Source organism: Rana temporaria, chromosome 4 (assembly GCF_905171775.1).
Source record: "Rana temporaria chromosome 4, aRanTem1.1, whole genome shotgun sequence".
Lineage (NCBI taxonomy): Eukaryota > Metazoa > Chordata > Amphibia > Anura > Ranidae > Rana > Rana temporaria.
In genome coordinates this window covers 55,839,081-55,862,827 of record NC_053492.1, presented here as the reverse complement: position 1 = coordinate 55,862,827, position 23,747 = coordinate 55,839,081, and the positions used below count along the sequence as shown (strand labels likewise).

The 23,747-nt window shown below is 42.8% G+C and overlaps 1 protein-coding gene across 1 annotated transcript in view; it reads right to left on the bottom strand.

The window, feature by feature from the left end:
- The window catches only part of LOC120936225 (cytochrome P450 2K4-like), a 68,302-nt gene extending 50,565 nt beyond the window's left edge, over positions 1 to 17,737 (bottom strand). Inside the window, exons 1-2 of the mRNA XM_040348420.1 lie at positions 17,576 to 17,737; positions 6,185 to 6,381 (exon numbers count right to left, since the gene is read on the bottom strand). Coding sequence (XP_040204354.1) covers positions 6,185 to 6,367 — 183 coding nt within the window. The 5' untranslated portion in view covers positions 6,368 to 6,381; positions 17,576 to 17,737. The remainder of the gene's footprint in view (positions 1 to 6,184; positions 6,382 to 17,575) is intronic.
- Between the last annotated feature and the right edge of the window lie 6,010 nt (positions 17,738 to 23,747).

Sequence of the window (23,747 nt, the reverse complement as noted above, 5' to 3'; positions counted from 1 at the left end):
CACAGTGTATTAAAATATTTTATTTTTCTGCTCCGGAGGCCGCCCCCTGTCTTCTTTATTAGCTCTTTTACCAGGGGGAGCTTCTTCTTTGACGTCTTCGGGTGGGTGGGGGCCGCCGTCTGGTTCTCTTCCACCGCCGGGGGGGTGGCTTTTAAAAAAGCCCCCACCCCCCCGGCGGGTTTCCTCCGGCGTCTTCGGCGGGGCTCTTCTTCTTCCGCTATCCCGACGGGTCTTCTCCGCTATCCGGGGGGTCTCGCCGCTCTCCGCTGTTGACTCGTCGCACCCCGGTTCTTCGTCTCGCAGTCCGGTCCCTTCTTCCGTGCTGTACGTCTTCTTCCGCGCTGTGACGTCATGTTCTTCACTTCTCTTCTTCTCCCGATGTTGACTCGCCGGTCCTCCTCGCTGAAATGACGGATGCGCGCCTTGCATCGGACCTATATAGGCCTCACAGTCCCATCATGCTCTGTACCTACCCATGTGGTAGGTATCACATGGGTAGGTACAGAGCATGATGGGACTGTGAGGCCTATATAGGTCCGATGCAAGGCGCGCATCCGTCATTTCAGCGAGGAGGACCGGCGAGTCAACATCGGGAGAAGAAGAGAAGTGAAGAACATGACGTCACAGCGCGGAAGAAGACGTACAGCACGGAAGAAGGGACCGGACTGCGAGACGAAGAACCGGGGTGCGACGAGTCAACAGCGGAGAGCGGCGAGACCCCCCGGATAGCGGAGAAGACCCGTCGGGATAGCGGAAGAAGAAGAGCCCCGCCGAAGACGCCGGAGGAAACCCGCCGGGGGGGTGGGGGCTTTTTTAAAAGCCACCCCCCCCGGCGGTGGAAGAGAACCAGACGGCGGCCCCCACCCACCCGAAGACGTCAAAGAAGAAGCCCCCCCTGGTAAAAGAGCTAATAAAGAAGACAGGGGGCGGCCTCCGGAGCAGAAAAATAAAATATTTTAATACACTGTGTGGTTTATTTGTGTTTTTACCACTTTTCTTGCAGGTGAATGGGTAGGGGTACGATGTACCCCATACTCATTCACTTAGGGTGGGGGGCCGGTATCTGGGGGCCCCCTTATTAAAGGGGGCTCCCAGATTCCGATAAGCCTCCCGCCCGCATACCCCGACAACCAACGGCCAGGGTTGTCGGGAAGGGGCCCTGTCCTCATCAACATGGGGACAGGGTGCTCTGAGGTGGGGGGGCCGCAGTGCGCCCCCCTGCCCCAGAGCACCCAACCCCCCCATGTTGAGGGCATGCAGCCTGGTACGGCTCAGGAGGGGGGGGGGGCGCTCGCTCGTCCCCACTCCCTTCCTGGCTGGCCGGGTAGCGTGCTTTGGATACGGGTCTGGTATGGATTGTAGGGGGACCCCCTACGCCGTTTTTTCGGCGTAGGGGGGCTCTCCTTACAACCCATAACAGACCTAAGGGCCCGGTATGCTCCTGAGGGGGGACCCATGCCGGATTTTTATTTAAAATCCGGCGGGGACTTCCCCCTCAGGATTCATAACAAACGCCGCACACGTGTAGAATTGGCGGGAATCCAAGTCGGATCTCCCGTCGCTTCTATGACGGCTCTGTCTCCATCGCGGCAAGCCAGCTCGGCGCTGGCTCCCGCGATGGGGCTCGTAGGTGCTCAATCTCGCCGAGAAAGAGAGCGAGATTGACACAAAATCGGGTTCACCTACTGTATTGATTTGTTTGACACCAAAGAACAGGTTGTCACTGGCCTAGCCTAGGACCAAGCTGCTAAAAGATCATTCAATTGGAATTTAGTCAAATAACTCCAATGTCGATGGCATACATCTACCATCAGGGAGGAATTAAAAGCCTTGGGGTGGTAAGATAAATAAAGGATCTTTTTTTGGGCAGAAGGTCACATTCCCTCTTTTTTTTTTTCTTTCAGGGCTTAGACAATTGGAAGGCTTTGACAGACTTGGATTTCCTTAGTTGGCAGTGCTTGGACACCTGGGAGTGTTTCCTATATTTGAGGTTTTCCAGGTGAGGAACACAAAATGTGGACCTTCTGTCCTCCAGGTTTAACAACAAACTATACATATTTGTCTCTAGTGTCAGTGGATGCTCTGTGGGATCAGTACAACTTGATCGATGCCTTTCCTTCACTGAAACATCTTCCTCAACTGCTCTGGTGGGTGAAGATGAAGGGTATTCCAGTAATCCTCACTGCAGATGTACACCAACCTAGTAAGATTCTGGCTCTTTTGGATCTTCAGGTTCTTCTCTATTAAGGATGCTTTTTGTTGCCTGTGTACATTTCTCCTGCAAGCGAAAGCATAGCCTAACAGTCTAAAAATGTCCATGTCCTTTAACCACTTGCCGACCAGCCGCCGTCATTATACGGCAGCAGGTCAGCTTGTTCCCGCGAGAGCCAGAATGGGGATTTGTGTGTGTAAACACACAAATCCCCATTCTGACAGGAGAGGAGAAACAGGTTGTCTGTTCCTAGGATCAGCGATCCATCTCCTCTTCCAGTCAGTCACAGTTAGAAACACTCACTAAAGAACACATTTAACCCCTTGATCACCCCATATTGGTAACTCCTTCCCCGCCAGTGACATTTGTACAGCAATTAGACACTTTAGACACATTTTTGGGACCATTGACATTTATACAGCGTACAGTTCTATAGAAATACAGCACTGATCGCTGTATAAATGTCAATGGTCCCAAAAATGTGTCTAAAGTGTCTGATCAGTCTGCCGCAATGTCACAGTCCTGCTAAAAATCACAGATCGCCACCATTACTGGTAAAAAATAATAACATATTAATAAAAATACCATAAATATATCACCTATTTTGTAGATGATATAACTTTTGTGCAAATCAATCAATCAATGTACACTTTTTCAAAATTGTCATTTTTTTTGTTTATAGCGCAAGAAATAAAAACAGCAGAGGTGATCAAATACCACCAAAAGAAAGCTCTATTTGTGGAAAAAAGGTAATTTTTCTTTGAGTACAATGTCTCACTACCGTGCATTTGTCAGTTAAAGCGACGCAGTGCCGTATAGTAAAAAAATTGCCTGGTCATTAAGGGGGAAAATCTTCTGGTGCGGAAGTAGTTAAAAGACTCCAAAAAACTATTTTGTGGTAAATACACAAATTCTATGTTTTTTACAGTGTAGGTACCTAAATTTGGCTTGGTATCAGCTTTGTGCAGACCCTTTACAGCAGAGCTCAGGCAGGAAGTGGTAGGAGCATCAGAAGGCGTCGGTCAGGTATTCTGCAGTGGAAGAAGAATGTCACAGGGTAGGAGAGGAAAGGAGACCTGTATAGAAAATGAAACTGAAAGATCAAGTCCCTTTGCCTGCTGCAAAGGTCTAAGCTGGGGGCAGTGTTGTCTAAATCTCAAGATTAAAGAGGAAGTAAACCCCTCCCGAAAAAAGAGAAAAAAAGAAAACCCTGCAAGAGAAAGGCATAATGAGATAGTATGCATAGCATACTAGCTCAATATGTGGCACTTACCTGAGATCGAACCCACTGAAGTGTTCCTTGTTCCCCTCCGCAACCATGTCACCTCGGAGCTTCTTACTGGTATCGCCGCTCTGGCGCTGTGATTGTCCAGAGCGGCAATGACGTCACTGGTACGATCACGCGCATGCACGCGGGACCAGCATAATCCCCGCATGCGTCGTAAACATTGGTGCAGTGTTTTCTGCAAATATCTCCTTAACCTTGTAGGTTACGGAGATATTTCTTGCACCTACAGGTAAGCCTTGATCTAGGCTTACCTGTAGGTGCAAGTTGTCAAAGTGGGTTTACAACCACTTTAAATGGAAAAAAATCCTTCAGCAGTTAAAACTGATCGCATACATGTATATAACATATGTATTTATCTATTTGCCAGGTTTTCAGCTTAATTATTATTAATAATATTATTATACAGGATTTACATGTGCGTTACAATATGAGGACAGACATTACAGTTACAATACAATTCAATACAAGAGGAATTAGCTTGTTAGAGCTTACAATCTAAGCCGGTATAGACTTTAATGTGGATAAACCAGGTTTAGGAGGAGGAGATTGAAGATCATTTACAGCACACACCAGATAGACTTATTCAGTCATGCACCCATGCTACCTCCCTGGTGAGCAGAGGAAGGTTACCAGGTATAAAGTTACTCATTGGCTCTTGTGACTTTCCCCTAAGTTGCCATTCACCAGGCAGGCGGGCATGAACAATGTCAGGTTGCAGACCCACAATTTCTCTCTGTTTAAATGTTGATGCCACCTAACATTAGAGCTTAGATAATGGGGTGCTGCAGCAAAGAGACAGCAAAGAAAGTGTGGCTCATAAAGTATAATAGCCTGGTAGGGGATTATGGATTTCTTATGCCGCGTACACACGGTCGTTTTCTGCGATGTAAAAAAACGACGTTTTCTGTGAAGTAAAAAAAGACGTTTTTAAAGCGACACTTTTCAAAAACGATGTTGCCTACACACCATCGTTTTTTCACAGTGCTCTAGCAAAGCGAGGTTACGTTCACCACGTTTTTCCATTGAAGCTCGCTTCATAACTAGCTCCTGGGCATGCGCGGGTGTAAAAACGTCGTTTGAAACGTCGTTTTTTGCCACACACGGTCAATTTCTGTGAAGTCGAAAACGACGTTTTGAAAAACGACACATAAAATTGAAGCATGCTTCAATTTTTTTGTGTCGTTTTTTAGAAGACATAAAACGTCGTTTTCTCCCACACACGATCAATTAAATTGACGTTTTTAAAAACGTTGTTTTTTTACATCGCAGAAAACGACCGTGTGTACGCGGCATTAGAATCCTCAGAGACTCCATGAGTAAAGCTTACTATACACTAGTAGATGTTTTATTTTTTGGCAAGCTTAAGATACGACAGTAGTCTTTGACATGGCCATATTTGGGCAATGATGTCATCACTATACTTGCCCGATTGTGTTAGGATCATCTCGATTTTTCTTTAAATGCGTGTCATCCTTTATGATTTATAAAGATCAATATCACTGGATGATGTTATTGACAACCAATTTAATGGAGCATTTTTTTAATAAAAGGATTGTAAAAAACTGTTTGTGTATTTAATTACTTTTCACTTTTTTGTGAATGAGTAGGGGCATTATGTACCCCCCCTAACTCATTTAAATGCGGGGAGGTGGTGTCTGGGTGTTATTTTCCGTATACGTGGTGTCCTCTTAAAAGTCATACCAGACTTGAAGGGCCTGGTATAAATTCATTATAGGGGAATCCCCACTACATTTTTTTGTGTGTGGTTCCCTCTTCAGAATCTGTTTCAGATGCTCATCTAGGATAATGAAATAGATACACGTAAAGGGACTTTCCAGCCATGTAAACAAAGGAGTTAGCGATAGTTACAAAAAAATTACCTTTGTATGAATTATGGGGGACCACAAAGATCATTTGTTTCAGGTCTGGTATAAATTTTAAGTGCTATACTTCTTATAAAATGGTGTGAGGTCCCCTAAATTATTTTTATAGACCCCCAGGGTCGGCTATAGCTTCTAAGGGGGTATCCAATGAAAAATTAAGAAGAAAAAGTGCAAGGTCCTCCTAGAACTTTACACCAAACACTTGTCAAAGCATGCACCATGTAAGGCCAGGAAATGAAAAAGGGGGATAATCATGCACACCCACCCTGAACCATACCAAGCCACATGCCCCCCTCAGCATGAGGGTGTGTCTTACAAGGGGAGACTGGTATTCTGTTACAAACAGAATGAAGCAGCTGTCAGCTGTCATTTTACACAGTATATATTAATGTTATGAGAAATTTAATGTAGTAAACATTTGTGTACGTGAAAAATCCTGTAGGTCTTTTTCTCTCTTTTTTCATTGCTCAAAAAAAATCAGCAGTGCCCAGCCCTCCATGTCATTTGTTTGACAATCCCTTTCCTATTAGCCAAGAAAAAGGCCATTACTGCAATTGACTTTATTGGGGTTCGGATTTGGCACTTGAACTTTAAATGTTATCCGAACCCTGTTTGAAACAAACGCAGATATGTTTGGATCATCTGCAGTGAACAGCTGCAGTGGTGGCAGTAGCAGGGTGGAGGGGTTGGACCTGTGGTTGCTGAGTGGTGCGGCCATGGTGGTAGGACTGCTACACAGTCTGCCATTTAGTGATTCCTAACGTACATTTTATTAACATATTTAAAAATCCAAGATCATACCTTGTGAAATGTTATGTAAGGTTTATTCATATTTATGATGTGCATATTTCCAATAATAGGCAAACATGGTGGTCCAGGAGGATAATTTGGATGAACTTTTTTCTTCTGACTGAATAAAAAAATTGCCAGAAATGCACAGGTGACAATAGAGAGGACAGCTGTAACCGGATCAGTTAAAAACATGTCTGCAACACAGCCTGGAGATAAAAAATAGAAATGAAAATTAGAAACTGAACTGAACAAAATTAAAGCAAGTAAGGAACTCAGAGAGGCTTGAGAGAAGAGCTTTATATCAGGTATACTAGTGGACATGTTCCTTGGCTCACTTGTTAGACCAATCAAGACTGATACGCTGGGAGAAATGTCCAAGGATGACAAAGACATTGCACTTTCTTCCCACCTCCCTTAGCGTCATCACTGACATGCTTTGGGGAAATTAGTTCATCCTAACAAATAATGTGTTTGTGTTTAACGGTTCCTACTACCTCCACATTCAAGGGGCAGTGAGGATTAAAGGGGTTGTAAAGGTACAATTTTTTTCCATAAATAGCTTCCTTTACCTTAGTGTAGTGCTCCTTCACTTACCTCATCCTTCCATTTTGCTTTTAAATGTCCTTATTTCTTCTGAGAAATCCTCACTTCCTGTTCTTCTGTCTGTAACTCCACACTGTAATGTGAGGCTTTCTCCCTGGTGTGGAGTGTCATGCTCGCCCTCTCCCTTGGACAATAAGAGAGTCAGGAAGCCCACTAACACACAGCTCCTTTATCTGCATTGTAGAGAGCATCCTGACTCTCCTGTTGTCCAAGAGAGGGAGCGAGCACGACACTCCACACCAGGGAGAAAGCCTTGCATTACTGTGTGGAGTTACAGACAGAAGAACAGGAAGTGAGGATTTCTCAGAAGAAATAAGGACATTTAAAAGTAAAATCGAAGGATGAGGTAAGTGAAGAAGGACTGCACTAAGGTAAGGGAAGCTATTTAGGATTTTTTTTTTTTTTTTTTTTACCTTTACAACACCTTTAATGTGTAACTAAAGGCAAAACTTATTTTTACTGTTCTATTCATCTGAAGATCAAACAGGTGAACCTTGATCTGCATAGAATGTCATTAAGTTGTTTTCTAATACAATTAGTTCCTATTGACCCCATATTAACCGTTATTTTAACACAGTCAGCCCTAATCGACTACTTCTTCCCCTTCTCCCTTATTTGTTTTTTTTTCCAATATGTTTGTTTCATTTGTAAATATTTTTGCATTGCTTTCTACTCTAATAATATTTTTAGCATCATTTTAAACAAGACCACTTATAACGTATAAGTTATTATAAAATAAAATGTCCCCCACAATTCTATTTTCTTGTTACTGCATATCCTAGTCTGATGGTCAGCATCTTTCAACTCACTTCCTCTGAGCCCATCCTGGACTCGCCTCAGTCTGTGACTGGACAGTGAAATAACAAGCAGCACATTGATGAGCTCATTCCTCTGTCACTCTGTTGTCTCTTCCTCTGAGCATACTTCTTAGCAGGGCCGCTGTTAGAAATCATGGGGCCCCGTACAGCCTACCTGATGGGGCCCCCCCAACCCCGCCTCAAAAAAGTGATATTTTAAGTGATATTTATCTTTGTCCAGGCTAATCACATTCCTTCTAACAAATGAGAGTGCTGCAGCTGACTTTAAGGATTCAATTTTCCTTAAGCCAGCACATCTATTATGCCTTTAAATCAGCTGAGGCATGCACTCCAAAAAATTATTTAAATCTGTATGACCCAATTCACACTAGCATTGCTCTCTGAAGAGTGATCTGCATGCGGATTGCTCTTCTGACAGAATTTGGCTGGTGGTGAACAGGCACTGTATCACCTCCTCAGCAGGAAACATGGTGGGTGGTTACAGTAGTTGCTTTGCGGAAGCTGCATATGTACTTTGCCAACCACTACCTTTCCAGCATGAGGGCCCTTTCACACAGTGCTGCTCCACTCAGCAAGGGATCAGTGAGTGGATTCTCTGCAGAATTGGAGCTAAATGGGACAGATGTGTTCTGATTTCCAGGTCTGTTCAGTTTGCATCTGCACACAATGCACAGCCCACAGGGGAGGACTTGTGATGTCTCTATGGGTGGCCAAATGGAAATTTGGACTTGTGTCCACTCACAACAGGCAATGTGGAAGGAAGATTGACCACACTCCCAGCATCAGAAAAAAAAATTGCTTTTATATCCACATAGAAAAGCATCACAAACCCACAATACAGAGAGATAGCAGCATTTTTTTTTTAAATCTATGTACATCTGGATTCCATCCTATATAGAGCTTTCATACAGATCATACAGATCCACATGAAAAAATGGCAGGCAGATCTAATTGCAAGGTTTGGGTGAAAGCTTCTTTAAGGAGGGGTGGTTGGTTAAAAAAATGCAGCTCAGCTACATGTTTTTACTCCCCCCCCCCCTTCCATCCAAACAAGTAGCAAGTGTAAAGTAGCATCTCATGCTTATGATTATCATTATGATGATCACAGAACTTTAGATCCTCTATTGCTATGCCACAGTGCCACATGGCTATTGAGTGGTGACTTTGTTATGGCTCTATTGTGTGACAGTCTGTACACACTCAGACCCAATAGCCATGTGACACTGTGGAAGAGCAATAGAGGATCTAAAGTGCTGTGATCATCCTAATGACGATAATCATGAACACAGTGGGGAGTCAGGGGGCTGTACCTTCTTTCCATGGTAGCTGGTGTGACTGTGTGCCCTTCCTTGCCTGTAGCTGTGCACCGCTGCTCGATTAAGTTTCCTGCATCCTCTCAGCCAGACAGTCACATGACTCTCTAACTCCCACCCACAGACAGCACTTACTGAGGGAGCCCTGTACACATAAATCACTCCGCCAGGGATGGTACAAGCAGAGGGCAGCCGGAACTAGAACATGTGCAGCGCATTATGCGGCAGGCTTTATCTACCTGCGCCCCCCGAAAATGGAAATAAAGTCCCTTCAGTTATTTCACTTCCTGGGCCCCTCTATTGCCCTAATGGGGCCCAGGATTATGTAAGTACACCCTAAAAAGCAAGCAGGAACATGGGTGGTTTAGAAAAACATTTTAATATATTCTGTCAGAATTTAACTATAAAGCTTCCCGGGCCCCCTAGCTGAGCCGGGCCCGGTACATCAGGGCTGGCTGTACTGCCCTATCAGCGGCCCTGCTTCTTAGCATATGGCGCCTTGTGCTGTTTCTTCCTCTCACACTCCAGTCCTGTTGTACAGGCACTGAAAGTGACTCCTACCAGATCAAATTCAGGTATCTTTACTGCTTGCAATTAAAACATAAGTTTAACAATGCTTTAATAAATACAAAGCTGCTTTAATGTGTGTATTTTATACCTCCATAGAGTTCATCTTTAAGCTTAACCTTAAACGCTAGTCAAAATTATATCAACTTCAACATGTAAGGGTGCTGGTTTGGATGGCAGATCCCACTAAGTAGTCCCAGGACCTGCCCAGATTCTTCTCCAGATGGGATAGTCATGCACTGTAACTACATCATGGGGAAAGTGGCATCAAATAAAGGGCACTACACCTGCCAACAAGCAAGAATTTGCAAAGCAGTTCAACAAAGACTGTTTGTGAACTCACTGCAAAGTATAATCCCATGGGCAATAAGTTTAAAAGGCTAAAAATAAAACCTATGCGGCTCACGGCCAAAGTTAAAAAAGCTATAAACTATAAGAAAAGAGCTTTTAAAAAATACAAAAATGAAGGAACACTAGTGTCGTTTAAATGTTACAAAGAATATAAAAGGATATGTAAAAAGGAAATAAAGGATGCAAAAATTCAAAACGAACGACACATTAATAAATTCTTCAAATATATTAATAGTAAAAAGGTGAAGTCTGAGCATGGAGGCCCTTTACAAAATAATCTAGAGTGGGTGACTGGGGACAAAGAGAAGGCTAATTTATTAAATACTTTCTTCAGCTCTGTGTATACAAAAGGAGCATGGGGGAGCTCATGTCCATGATGGGGGTGGTAGTGACAAAGCCCCAAATGATACACAATGGTTTAAAAGTGATATGGTCCAGAAATATTTAGACAGAATAAAGGTGGATAAGGCACCTGGACCTGATGGCATCCACCCACGGATCCTAAAAGAATTGAGCTCTGTCATTTCAAAGCCACTGTATCAAATATTTAGGGACTCATTAATGACAGGAATAGTACCACTGGATTGGCGCAGGGCCAATGTGGTGCCTATATTTAAGAAGGGAACAAAGTCTTTACCAAGTAACTATAGACCTGTTAGTTTACCTTCTATAGCTGGGAAGATACTGGAGAGATTAATAAAAGACCACATAGATAAGTTCTTGCTGGAAAAAAAAACTATTTAAGCAACAGACAACATGGATTCATGAAAGACAGAAGTTGTTAGATTTCTTTTTTTGAAGAGGTAAGTAAAACCTTGGACAGAGGCGTGGCAGTGGACGTGGTATACCTGGATTTTGCAAAAGTGTTTGATACAGTTCCGCACACACGGCTCATGTGTAAGGTAAAGTCTACAGGCTTGGAAATATCAGTTTGTAAATGGATAGAAAACTGGCTAAAAGACAGAATTCAGAGAGTAGTGGTTAATGATTCTTACTCTGAATGGTCTAAGGTTATTAGTGGTGTACCCCAAGGTTCAGTGCTGGGACCCTTACTTTTCAATATATTTATAAATGATATTGGGTCTGAGATCAAAAGTAACATTTCTGTCTTTGCAGATGACACCAAGCTATGCAGTGGAATAACGTCCTTACAGGATGTCGCCAATTTACAAGCCGACCTCAATGCTCTGTCTAATTGGGTGACTAAGTGGCAGATGAGGTTTAAAGGAGTTGTAAAGGAAAAAAAAGTTGCCTAAAATGAATGTCTGCAAGGTAGACAGACAGAATAGTGTAATGATTCTGTTAAAAAACGAGTAAATACCTATTAAATTCTTTTATCTATTTCACCTCCTCCGTTCTAGTTTCTGTTCTCTCATTCACTTCCCGGTTTGCGGCACTCGTTCATGTAAGAACTACATTTCCCAGTATGAATTGCAGCACGCCCAGTAAATTCACACCTCCTTGAAGTCTCTAACACCTAGAGAGCGTCCTACTGCACAGATGTAGTTCCCAGGAGGGGGCGAGCACGTCAAGTAAAGCCTCCCATCACGGTGGTGAGTAACAATCAGACAAGCAGGAAGAGAACAGAACAGAGAAGAAATAGAGCAACTTCTGAGCAAAAACGAACAATGAGGAAGTGAAAAGAGGAATGTCTGCATGTAAAGGATGCTTATTATAAAAAAAAATCCTTTACAACCCCTTTAATGTTGATAAATGTAAAGTTATGCACTTGGGGACTAAGACTATGCATGCATCATACATACTAGGGGGAGTACAATTGGGGGGATCTGTAGTGGAGAAGGATCTGGGGGTCTTGGAAGATCATAAGCTCAATAATGGCATGCAATGCCAAGCTGCGGTTTCCAAAGCGAGCAAAATCCTTTCTTGTATTAAGAGAGGTATGGACTCCGGAGAGAGAGAGATATAATTTTGCCCCTGTACAAATCATTAGTAAGACCTCATCTGGAATATGCAGTTCAGTTTTGGGCCCCAGTTCTTAAGAAGGATATTGGGGAACTGGAGAAAGTGCAGAGAAGGGCAACCAAACTAATAAGAGGCATGGAGGAGCTCAGCTATGAGGAAAGATTAGAGGAACTGAATGTATTCACTTTTGAGAAGAGGAGATTAAGGGGGGATACTTGGTGTTGAGTTATTCACTTTACGGTCAACACTGAGGACAAGGGGGCACTCTTTACATCTAGAGGAAAAGAGATTTCATCTCCAAATACGGAAAGGTTTCTTCACAGTAAGAGCTGTGAAAATGTGGAATAGACTCCCTCCAGAGGTGGTTCTGGCCAGCTCAGTAAAGTGCTTTAAGAAAGGCCTGGATACTTTCCTAAATGTACAGAATACTGTATAACTGGGTACTAACATTTATAGGTAAAGTTGATCCGGGGAATATCCGATTGCCTCATGGGGGATCAGGAAGGAATTTTTTCCCCAGCTGTAGCAAATTGGATCATGCTTTGCTGTTTTTTTTTTTTTTTTTGCCTTCCTCTGGATCAACTGTGGGTATAGAATTGGGTATATGTGATTGTACGATATTATTATTATTTTATTTCTTATGGTTGAACTTGATGGACTTTTTTCAACCTGACTAACTATGTAACAAGCTCTGAGCAGCTCCCTGGAAGCCCTTAAAGCCTCCTTATGTTCCAGTCTATGAATATGGAGTATCTTATTTGAAGAGCCAATCTTAGCTTTAGGAAAGCTTTTAATATGCTTCAGAAAGTTTCAAGCTGAGCTGAAGCATTCTCCAGCCTGTCAATGATTGTTAAAGAAAGCCTATACTGACAGAATACAGTATGCAGGCTTCCAATATTCCAAAATCGTGTTTAACCATTTTAATATCGGGCACTTCCTTTGCACATCTAGAGACTGAAATTGTTGCCCATTCTTCTTTGCAAAATAGCTCAAGATCTGTCAGATTGGATGGAGAGCATCTGTGAACAGCAATTTTCAAGTCTTGCCACAGATTTCCAATTGGATTTAGGTCTGGACTTTGACTGGGCCATTCTAACACACAAATATGCTTTAATCTAAACCATTCCATTGTAGCTCTGGCTGTATGTTTAGGTCGTTGTCCTGCTGGAAGGTGAACCTCCACCCCAGTCTTAACTCTTTAGTAGACTCTAACAGGTTTTCTTCTAAGATTGCCCTGTATTTGGCTCCATCCATCTTCCTATCAACTCTGACCACAAAATGATGCTGCCACCACCATGTTTCATGGTGGGGATGGTGTGTTCAGGGTGATGTGCAGTGTTAGTTGTCCGTCACACATAGCGTTTTGCTTTCTTCTTGACACATTTCCATAAAGCCCAGATTTGTGCAGTGCACGACTAATAGTTGTCCTGTGGACAGAAAAAATAACCTGAGCTGTGGATCTCTGCAGCTCCTCCAGAGTTATCATGGGCCTCTTGGCTGCTTCCCTGATTAATACTCTTTTTGCCCGGCATGTGAGTTTAGGTGGACGACCATGTCTTGGTAGGTTTGCAGTTGTACAATACTCTTTCCATTTTCAGATAATGTATTGAAGAGTGCTCCGTGAGATATTCAGAGCTTGGGATATTTTTGTATAACCTAACCCTTCTTTAAACTTGTCTAAAACGTTATCCCTGACCTGTCTGGTGTGCTCCATGGCCTTCATGATACTTTTTGTTCACTAAGGTTCTCTAACACACCTATGAGGGCTTCACAGAACAGCTGTATTTATCCTTAGATTAAATTACACACAGATGAACTCTATTTACTAATAGGTGACTTCTGAAGGCAATCAGTTCCACTAGATTTTAGTTGGAGGTATCAGAGTAAAGGAGGCTGAATACAAATGCACCATCACGCTTTTCAGATATTTATTTGTAAAAACTTTGGAAAACCATTTATCATCTTCCTTCCACTTCACAATTATGTGCCAGTTTGTGTTGGTATATCACCCAAAATCCCAATAAAATACATTTGTGTTTTTGATTGTAAAATTATAAAATGTGGAACATTTCAAGGGGTAACTTTATTTCAAACTTTTCTTTTTTTTCTTTTTTACATTTTTTCTTTTCTTTTAACACACGGTGACCAGAGAAATACAGTGTTACCAACGTTTTTTTTTTACACATTATAACTGTTTATACCAGTGAGTTTCACTGGTATAAGCCACAATTTTTACTGAATGACTCTGATTAATTCAGTGTGTTTTGTTGTGATTAGCTGTGATTGGTCACAGCTAATCACATTGTACAGATGGGCTGTGATTGGCCTTGTCTGTACCATGTGATCACTGTGACCAATCATCTAGCAACACAATTGTACACAATGGATGGCATGAAAGGAAGCCATCCATTGTTTACAATTGTCATGTGATCTGCTGTTATTGGTCACAACGATCACATGGTACTGGCAGCAGGCCGGTACACTGATCAGTCATTGGCACAGCCAGGGACAGATTGCTCCCATCGTGACCCCGCATTCACAGCAATCAATAAAGGACATCATATTATGTCCACCAGGATCTAGTCCTGCCCGCCCATTATTTTGCTATAGGCCTGGCAGAAACTGGTTAAACAATAAGTTACCCAAATATTTCATATTCCTGACGTGTCTATTATACCATGTTCCCATGTACCATGTTAAAAAATATTCTGCTAGCTTTGTATTACGTCCTTTGTGTGACATACCTGGTGATCCTGTCAGCCCTCATGCTTTCCTATTTCAAACCCTTGTCCTCCAATGGCCAAGATTTGTGTTGACACATTTTCCCCCTGCGCAGCCATTCACTGCCCCCTTATCTGGCTGAAAGCAGAGGCTATGTGATCAAAAAAGGTATTTCATATGTTTTTTTTTTTTATTATTATTATTATTATTATTATTATTATTATTATTTGTACATATACACACATGTTTTGCCTTTCATTTCTAATTTAAATTGAAAGGGTAAGAGTTTACAAATGTTTTAAAACTACATCCAACATTCCCAATAAAGTAGCACTGAACTCTGGTTTAAAAAAAAAAACAATCTATTCAAATGTGTATTCTTAACGTTAAAAAGTCACTTCTATTGCTCTCAGCCTCCTCCAGATTGCCAATTTATTTTTTATTTTTTTGCTGCTGTGATCTGACTTCCTGTTAGAAGGTGGCTACATTTGTTCTTTGTGGTCCCGCTGTATGTAGGACCATAGCCACCCTCTCTTTATGACTCGAGATAGACAATGGATTTCGGGATAAGTAGTGTATGTACTAAGAGCTGTGCACATGACAGCAACTAACATGTACTGCCCTTTCCAAACAAAAGTTAGGTGTAAAAGGACAGGTTTGAGAGCTTAACCACTTCCCGACGGCCGTACAATTTTATACGGCCGCAGGGTGGTTGTAATTCTCTAACACGCCGTCTTTTTACGGCCTCCGCTCCTCCTTGCCACTGGGGGGCGCGCGAGCCCGCCGCATCACTAAGAGGCCGCGATGTCCGCCAGGCTCCCGCGATTGGCGGTTACAGAGACAAGGCCATGGATCTGTGTGTGTAAACACACAGATCCACGTCCTGTCAGGGAGAGAGGAGACCGATCTGTGTCCCTTGTACATAGGGACACAGATCGGTCACCTCCCCCAGTCAGTCCCCTTCCCCCACAGTTAGTAACACTAGGCAGGGTACACATCTAACCCCTCCCTCACCCCCTAGTGTTAAATGTGTCAAAAATGTGTCAAAAGTGTCCGATGTGTCCGCCATATTGTCGCAGTCACAATAAAAATCGCAGATCGCCGCCATTACTATTTAAAAAAATAAAATAATAAAAAATAATAATTCTGTCCCCTATTTTGTAGGCGCTATAACTTTTGCGCAAACCAGTCGCTTATTGCGATTTTTTTTTTTTTTACCAAAAATATGTAGAATACGTATCGGCCTAGACTGAGAAAAAAATAAAAACAATTGGGCCATTTATTACAGCAACAAGTAAAAAATATTTTTTTTTTTCAAAATTGTCGCTCTATTTTTGTTTATAGCGCAAAAAAAGAAAGCTCTATTTGTGGGAAAAAAAGGACTTCTATTTTGTTTGGGAGCCACGTTGCACGACTGCGCAATTGTCAGTTAAAGCGGCGCCGAATCGCAAAAAGTCCTCTGGTCAGGAAGGGGGTATATGTGCCCAGTAAGCAAGTGGTTAAAGATGTTACAAGGAGGCAGCAAACGTGGTAAGAAACTATTTTATGATCAATAGATTACAGGGTCATTAAATAGGGCATGGGTATGGATTAACTGTGGAAAATAAGGAAATAGTTTAGTGTCACTTTAAGATCTATGTTCAATACTCTCAAACTCAAGGTGAAGGGTGCTTTTAAAAGCTGGCAAAAAAAAAAAAAACTATAGTGAAAAACAAAATATAGAGGCTGCAGGTTCTGACCTCTGAAAATGTTAGTTCTGTGGCTCTTATATTGATCCATTGGCTTCAATATTTCTAGGAGTTCTCCCTTCACTTTCATTATAATCCACATTATCAGGGACCTCAATTACCAAAGCCAAATAGACAGATAGAAAACTAACTTTGAAGAAGGTGGTCAGAAATTAACTGCTTGCCGACCAGCCGCCGCAATTATACGGCGGCAGGTCGGCTCTGCTGGGCGAGATCACATAGATCTACGTCATCTCGCCGAGCAGCCAATAGGGGCACGCTCGCCCCTGACGCCGATGCGTGTGCCCGGCGGGCGCGATCACCGCCGGGCACCCGCGATCGCTCATTACAGAGTGAGAACCGGGAGCTGTGTGTGTACACACACAGCTCCCGGTCCTGTCAGGGGCAGAAATGCCTGATTGTCTGTTCATACAATGTATGAACAGCGATCAGTCATTTCCCCAAGTCATTCCACCTCCCCTTCAGTTAGAACACACCCAGGGAACATACTTAACCCCTTCCTCACCCCCTAGTGTTAATCCCTTCCCTGCCCGTGGCATTTTTATAGTTATCAATGCATTTTTATAGCACTGATCGCTATAAAAATGCCAATGGTCCCAAAAATGTGTCAAAAGTGTCCGAAGTGTCCGCCATAATGTCGCAGTACCGATAAAAATCGCTGATCGCCACCATTACTAGTAAAATAAATATTAATAAAAATGCCATAAAACTATCCCCTATTTTGTAAACGCTATAACTTTTGCGCAAACCAATCAAAAAACGCTTATTGCAATTTTTTTATGAAAAATATGTAGAAGAATACGTATCGGCCTAAACTGAGGAAAAAAAACGTTTTTTTATATAATTTTGGGGGATATTTATTATAGCAAAAAGTAAAAAATATTCATTTTTTTAAAAATTGTCGCTCTATTTTTGTATATAGCGCAAAAACGAAAAACCGCAGAGGTGATCAAATACCACCAAAAAGAAATCTCTATTTGTGGGGAAAAAAGGACACCAATTTTGTTTGGGAGTTACGTCAATTGTCAGTTAAAGTGACGCAGTACCGAATCACAAAAAGTGGCCTGGTTTTTGACCAGCAATATGGTCCGGGCCTTACAGTAAGTGGTTAAAGCCCCCTTGTTTGGGATATCCTTGTTTTTAGCAATGTCAGTTCTCTTTACTTTTTTTTTATTAGCAGTGGTGGCCCCTTTATTTTGAATTCCCTGTGTAATGCACAATTATAAAACATTGGCCAAGTATTATAATTATTTTTATTTTTTATTTAAAAGCTCTAATTCTCTGCCCAACAATTTTGCATACAAGATAAACCTCTATCATACAAACTAAATGCCATATTTCTGATCTAATTCTTACCTTTTATATTAGGATTGCAGTGTAATCCTTGTTCTCATTCAGTCTTCAGCTCAAGTTATAGATTTCTACCATGTGAAACAGCCCTCAATCCAGGGAAGCCTTGCCCACATGTATTGAAAACGTCAAAAACATTATGCAATGGTTTGCAAGCAACAAGTCTCATGTGAGAGCTGTACAAACATACCTAAAACCTTTCATATAAATTCACAACAAGGTAAACTGTGACTTATTATTTTTTTAATCTGCATGCATGCTACAGAACATATAAACAAGATTCCAACAGTGCCCACAGCTTGCCAAGAGTTTATATGATGACCCACAGTGCAAGAGGCTGAACACACAGACATAAAATACCTCTCTAAAAGATACACACATCAGAGATGCAATCAAGATACAAATAATGGGCCGGATTCAGATACATGGCAGTACCTGTCGGCGCGGCGTAACGTATCTCATATACGGTACACCACCGTCAATTAGGGTGCAAGTTCCGTATGCAGAAAGAACTTGCGCCCTTAGTTACGGCGGCGTAACGTATGTGTGTCGGCGTAAGCCCGCCTAATTCAAATGGGGATGATGTGGGCGTGTTTTATGTAAATTCACTGTGACCCCACGTGTTTGACGTATTTTACGAACGGCGCATGCGCCGTTCGTGAAAAAATCCCAGTGCGCATGCTCGAAATTACGCCGCAAGTTGTCATTGATTTAGACGTGAACGGAACTTACGTACAGCCCTATTCGCGAACGACTTAAGCAAACGACGTAAAATTTTCAAAACTCAACGCGGGAACGACGTCCATACTTAACATTGGCTACGCCTCATATAGCAGGGGTAACTTTACGCCGGAAAAAGCCTAACGTAAACAACGTAAAAAGATGCGCCGGCCGGACGTACGTTTCTGAATCGGCGTATCTACATAATTAGCATATTCATCGCGTAACTATACGGAAGCGCCACCTAGCGGCCAGCGTAAATATGCAGCCTAAGATATGATAAGACACTTACACCGGTCGAATCTTAGGGAAATCTATGCGTAACTGATTCTCTGAAATTCCTTACTATTGTGATTTAGAAATTTGGATACATCTAAATCTCTGATTTGTAAAAAAAAAGTCGCACATGTCTAGCAAAAACTTTTGACATGAAGAATATACAAAAATCTTACCTCATGAAACGTTATGTAAGGTTTATTCATATTTATAATGTTCATATTTCCAATAACAGGCAAACGTGGTGGTCCAGGAGGATAGTTTGGATGAATTGTTTGCTTTTCACTGAACCAAAAAATTGCCAGGACAACACAAGTGAAAACAAAGAGGACAACTGTAATTGAATCTGTTAAATACATCTCTGCAGCAAAACCTGGAGACAAAAACAGAATTTAAAATGAGAAACTGGACTTGATTATAGATAGGATAATGGGGTAGAATGCTGTCGGTTATTCAATTCTGGTTATCACTATCTGACTTTAGAGCGTGCAATATTAATGCTCCATTGGCACTATCATTTCTGTTTTCAGCCACTAGGTGGGGCTGTATGTTCTCTTTAGTGAACTCTACACAGTTGGAAGCTGTAATTGCCTATTTGTTTTCTACTGTTATGTAAACTACAACTTTGCATTATTTTGTGTTTATGGAACATGTATGCTTGTGTTCAAATAAAACTTTCTTCTGATTGAAAAAAAAAAGAAAACGAGAAACTGAGCACAGAAGGACCTAAAGGAGGCTGGAGAAATGAGCTCAGAATAAGTAATAATAGTAGACACATTCTCGTTGTCTCCCCTTACTATACCAATGACAAGTAACATGCTGGAGAAAAGTCCAAGGGTGGTACAGGCAGGCCCGGACTTACCATTGGGCTTGACTGGGCTCAAGCCCATGGGCCCCGCCCAATAGGGGGCCCCGGATGGCAACCCCCTTTAAAAATAAAAATAAAAAATTAGGGGTCCGGAGGTCCCCAGGACCCCTCCTTTTTTTTTTATATATACATTTTTTTTTTTTATATATATTTAAAAAAAAATGGAAAACAAATGTCTTCACCAGTTTAGGCCTAGATGTTTTTTTTGGTAAAAAGAAAAAAGAAAAAACACAATAAGCATATATTGATTGGTTTGCACAAAATATATAGGCCCAGATTCTCAAAGGGCTTACGACGGCACAACGCCATGTACGCCGTCGTAAGTCCTAATCTGGGCCGTCGTATCTATGCGACTGATTTTTAGAATCAGTTACGCATAGATATCCATTAGATCCGACAGGCGTAAGGCTCTTACGCCGTCGGATCTTAAATGCAATTTTTTTTTGTCCGCTAGGTGTCGCCTCCGTCGTTTTCCCTGTCGAGTATGCAAATTAGCTAGATACACGAATTCCCGAATGTACGCGCGGCCGACGCAGTAAAGTTACGACATTTACCTTAGGCTTTTCCCGGTGTAAAGTTGCCCCTGGGTATATGAGGCGCAACCAATGTTAAGTATGGCCGTCGTTCCCGTGTCGAAATTTATAAATTTACGTTGTTTGCGTAAGTCGTCCGTGAATGGGGCTGGACGCCATTTACGTTCACGTCGAAACCAATGACGTCCTTGTGACGTCATTTGTAGCAATGCACCCTGGGATATTTTACGGACGCGCTTAATTTAAATGCTACACGCCCCCTACCCGCCTAATTTGAATTAGGCGGGCATGCGCCGGGTGATTTACATTACGCCGCCGCAACTTTACAGGCAAGTTCTTTGTGAATAAAGCACTTGCCTGAAAAACTTGCATCAGCGTAACGTAAATGAGATACATTACGCCCGCCCTAAGTTACGCCATTCTACGAGAATCTGCCCCATAGAGTCTACAAAATAGGGAATAGATTTATGGCATTTATTTTTTTATTTTTTTACTAGTGATTTTTAGCGAGACTGCAACATTGCAGCGGACAGATCATACACTTTTGACACTGTTTTGGGACCAGTGACATTTATACAACGATCAGTGCTATAAAAATGCACTGATTACTGTATAAATGTCACTGGCAGGGAAGGGGTTAACACTAGTGGTGATTAAGGGGTTAAATGTGCTCCCTGGGAGGTGTTTCTAACTGTGGGTGGAGGGGACTGACAGGGACTACAGAGAGATCGCTGTTCCTAATCACTAGGAACAGACAATCACTCTGAACTCCCCTGTCAGAACGGGGATTGTTTGTTTACATTGACAGATCCTCATTCTGGCTCTCTGTGGAGCGATTGCGGTTGGCCGGTAGACATCTCGGCCACCGGCCAGGTGGCTTGTAAGGGTTTACAACCACTTTACTATTTAGTAACTGTATATGGAACTCATCTTAACTCATTAGGAGTATATGCTTTGGCTCACATTATTGTTTTTATTAACTCTTTTTGCATGTCCAACTTGGTGTGCTTTGGTTTATTTTTAACCACTTGCCGACCGTGCAACGCACATATACTTCGGCAGAATGACTCGTGTGAGCAAAGCAACGTTCCTGTATGTTGCTTTCAAAATCGCAATGTGCGGACGTGTGTGCATGCCGCCGCAAGCTCCGTGATCGTGCCCACGGGACCCTCGGACTCAATGTCCGCTGGTGTCCTGCAATCATGTCACGGAGCGACAGAACAGGGAGAGGCCTTTGTAAACAAGGCATTTCCCTGTTCTGCCTAGTGACAGGACACTGATCTACTGCTCCCTGTGATCGGGAGCAGTGATCAATGTCGTGTCACTGGTAGCCCAGCCCCCACAGAGTTAGAATCACTCCCTAGGACACACTTAACCCCTTTTTTGCCCCCTACTGGTTAACCCCTTTCCTGCCAGTGTCATTTACAGGGTGATCAGTGCATTTTTAAAGCATTGGTCCCAAAATAGTGTCAAAAGTGTCCGATGTGTCCGCCATAATGTCACAGTCACAAAAAAAAAAAAAAAAAAAAAAAAAAAAAATCGCCGATCGCCGTCATTACTACAAATAAAATAATAATAATAATAAAAATATCATAAAACTATGCCCTATTTTGTAGATGCTATAACTTTTGGGCAAACCAATCAATATACGCTTATTGTGATTTTTTTTTACCAAAAATATGTAAAAGAATACATATCGGCCTACTGATAGGCCAATATTTTTTTTTTTTAATTGCAGAGAATCCCCCTTCCTCACATGGGATGTACTGTAAAAGTTTGGAGGCATACTTGGGAAACCAGAGGAGAAAAATTAAGTTGGGCAACATTGTGGGAGTTGGAGGTGCTTAAAACTTGAGCCTATATACAGAGCACAGAGGTCAGGTGTATATAAGGTATGTAGCACGGGCAGACTGACCATTCGGGCGCAGCCCGAGGGCCCGAGGTCATTAGGGGGCCCCAAGAGAGGCTCCACACGTCATACGGGGCAGTATATTTAGGTCCGTCTAAATAGTGTGTGCACATGTGTCTCAGAGTGGGTGTCATGAATCAGATGTGATCAGAACTGTGTGGACTGCAACAGAGGGAACCCAGACGTGTTTTAAGTGAAAATATAATTTATTAAGGATAGTGAATAATATTAAATTAACAACCTCCAATAAACACTCCAACCAACACCAACAGAAACCACAAATAATAACAGTAATAGACCAGTATGTACAAGTAATAAGGACAAACCGGAATCACAACAGGGCCAGGCCAGGATCGTCAACGGGAGGTCAGCAGCTGGGGAAAGGGAGCACAAGCAGGACAAGGAGGGGATGGATGGATCACAGGGGGAACATGTATAGGTACAGAGCACAGGATTCCAGGTACAGGTTTCAGGTTCAGGAAGCACAGGGTACAGGATTCCAGGTTCAGGGCGCAAGAAAGATATCAAGGCAAGGTCTCATTATCACTGCCAGGTATTTATACACATCTCCTGCAATCAGGCTCAGGTGATGCCTGATCGCAGGAGATGTCGGCCCCACACTGCCAGGAACACCCCGCTGGTGGACGCCAGTACTGCAGCCCAAAGATCACATAATACCACCAGGGGAGAGCTCCCCTGGCAGTTCCAGACTGCCAGGAGACACCTGGTGGTGCACCACAGTACTGCACGCCAAATATCAGGCAGTATCACCAGCGGGAGGAACATTTCCTGACAGTGGGGCCTGGCGGGAAGGAGAGGGGGACCCGAGATGGGAGCTGATGAAGAGGCAGGATGAGTGGAGGAAAAGGCGGTGACGGCACCCGTAATACTGCTGGAAGAAGGTCATCTGCGAAGTAGTGGCAGAGTGTGTCGGGGTCCTGGGCTGTCGTGCCTGGCTACTGCAGCTGGTGATGGAACCGGCTGGCAGCAGGAAGGTAAGAGGAGTCAGTGACATTAGATGATATGACAAGACACTGACTACTTCACTGCGGCTCAGTGATCAGGAAACCCCGCTAAAAGGCTTTGGGTAAATAACAGATATCTGAAATACATGTATGTTTTTTTTATTTTTTTTGGTGGGGGGGACTAACTGTGTTATAACTGTGTGGGGATGGGACTAACTAGGAGAGATGACAGATCGTAGTTCCTACTTTGTAGAAACAGACGTTCTATCTCCTCTCCTCTGACAGCACAGGGATTTGTGCGATTACACACACACACAAATATGTGGTAACTCTGGTAAGGAAGGAAGGGGGTAAATTCTTCTGGGGCTGAAGTGGTTAAATGCTACAGCCAACATTTCTGAAGATCACTATTCAGCGTTACAAGAGCTTTGGAGCTGAATAAGGCTTTAGGGACTTTGAGAAAGCTATCAAATCTTGTTAAAAAAAAAAACTATGCTGGGGGAAGTAGGTTGCCGGGTGCCATTGTGGGGCTCTTCATTTGGAAATATAAGCTTTAAGTAGTACTGAATAATTAAGCCTGCCAAAATCTAATTGAAAGCTAAATCCAGCGGGCCAAATTCTCAAAAAGTCTGCGTAACTTAAATTTCAGCAGTTAAGTTACACTGACTTAAAATTTCTACCTAAGTGCCTGATCGTCAAAGCACTTAGGTAGAAATTACACGCTGTGTAACTTAAGTGCCGCCGTCGTAAGGCGGTCCTCCTCTCCTGGGGGCGTTTAAAATTTAAATGAGGCGCGCTCCCGCGCCGGCCGTACTGCGCATGCGTGTGACGTCATTTTCCCGACGTGCAGCGCGCGAACGTAATTAACGCCGGTCGGCTTTGAGAATTTCGACGGGACACTAAAGTT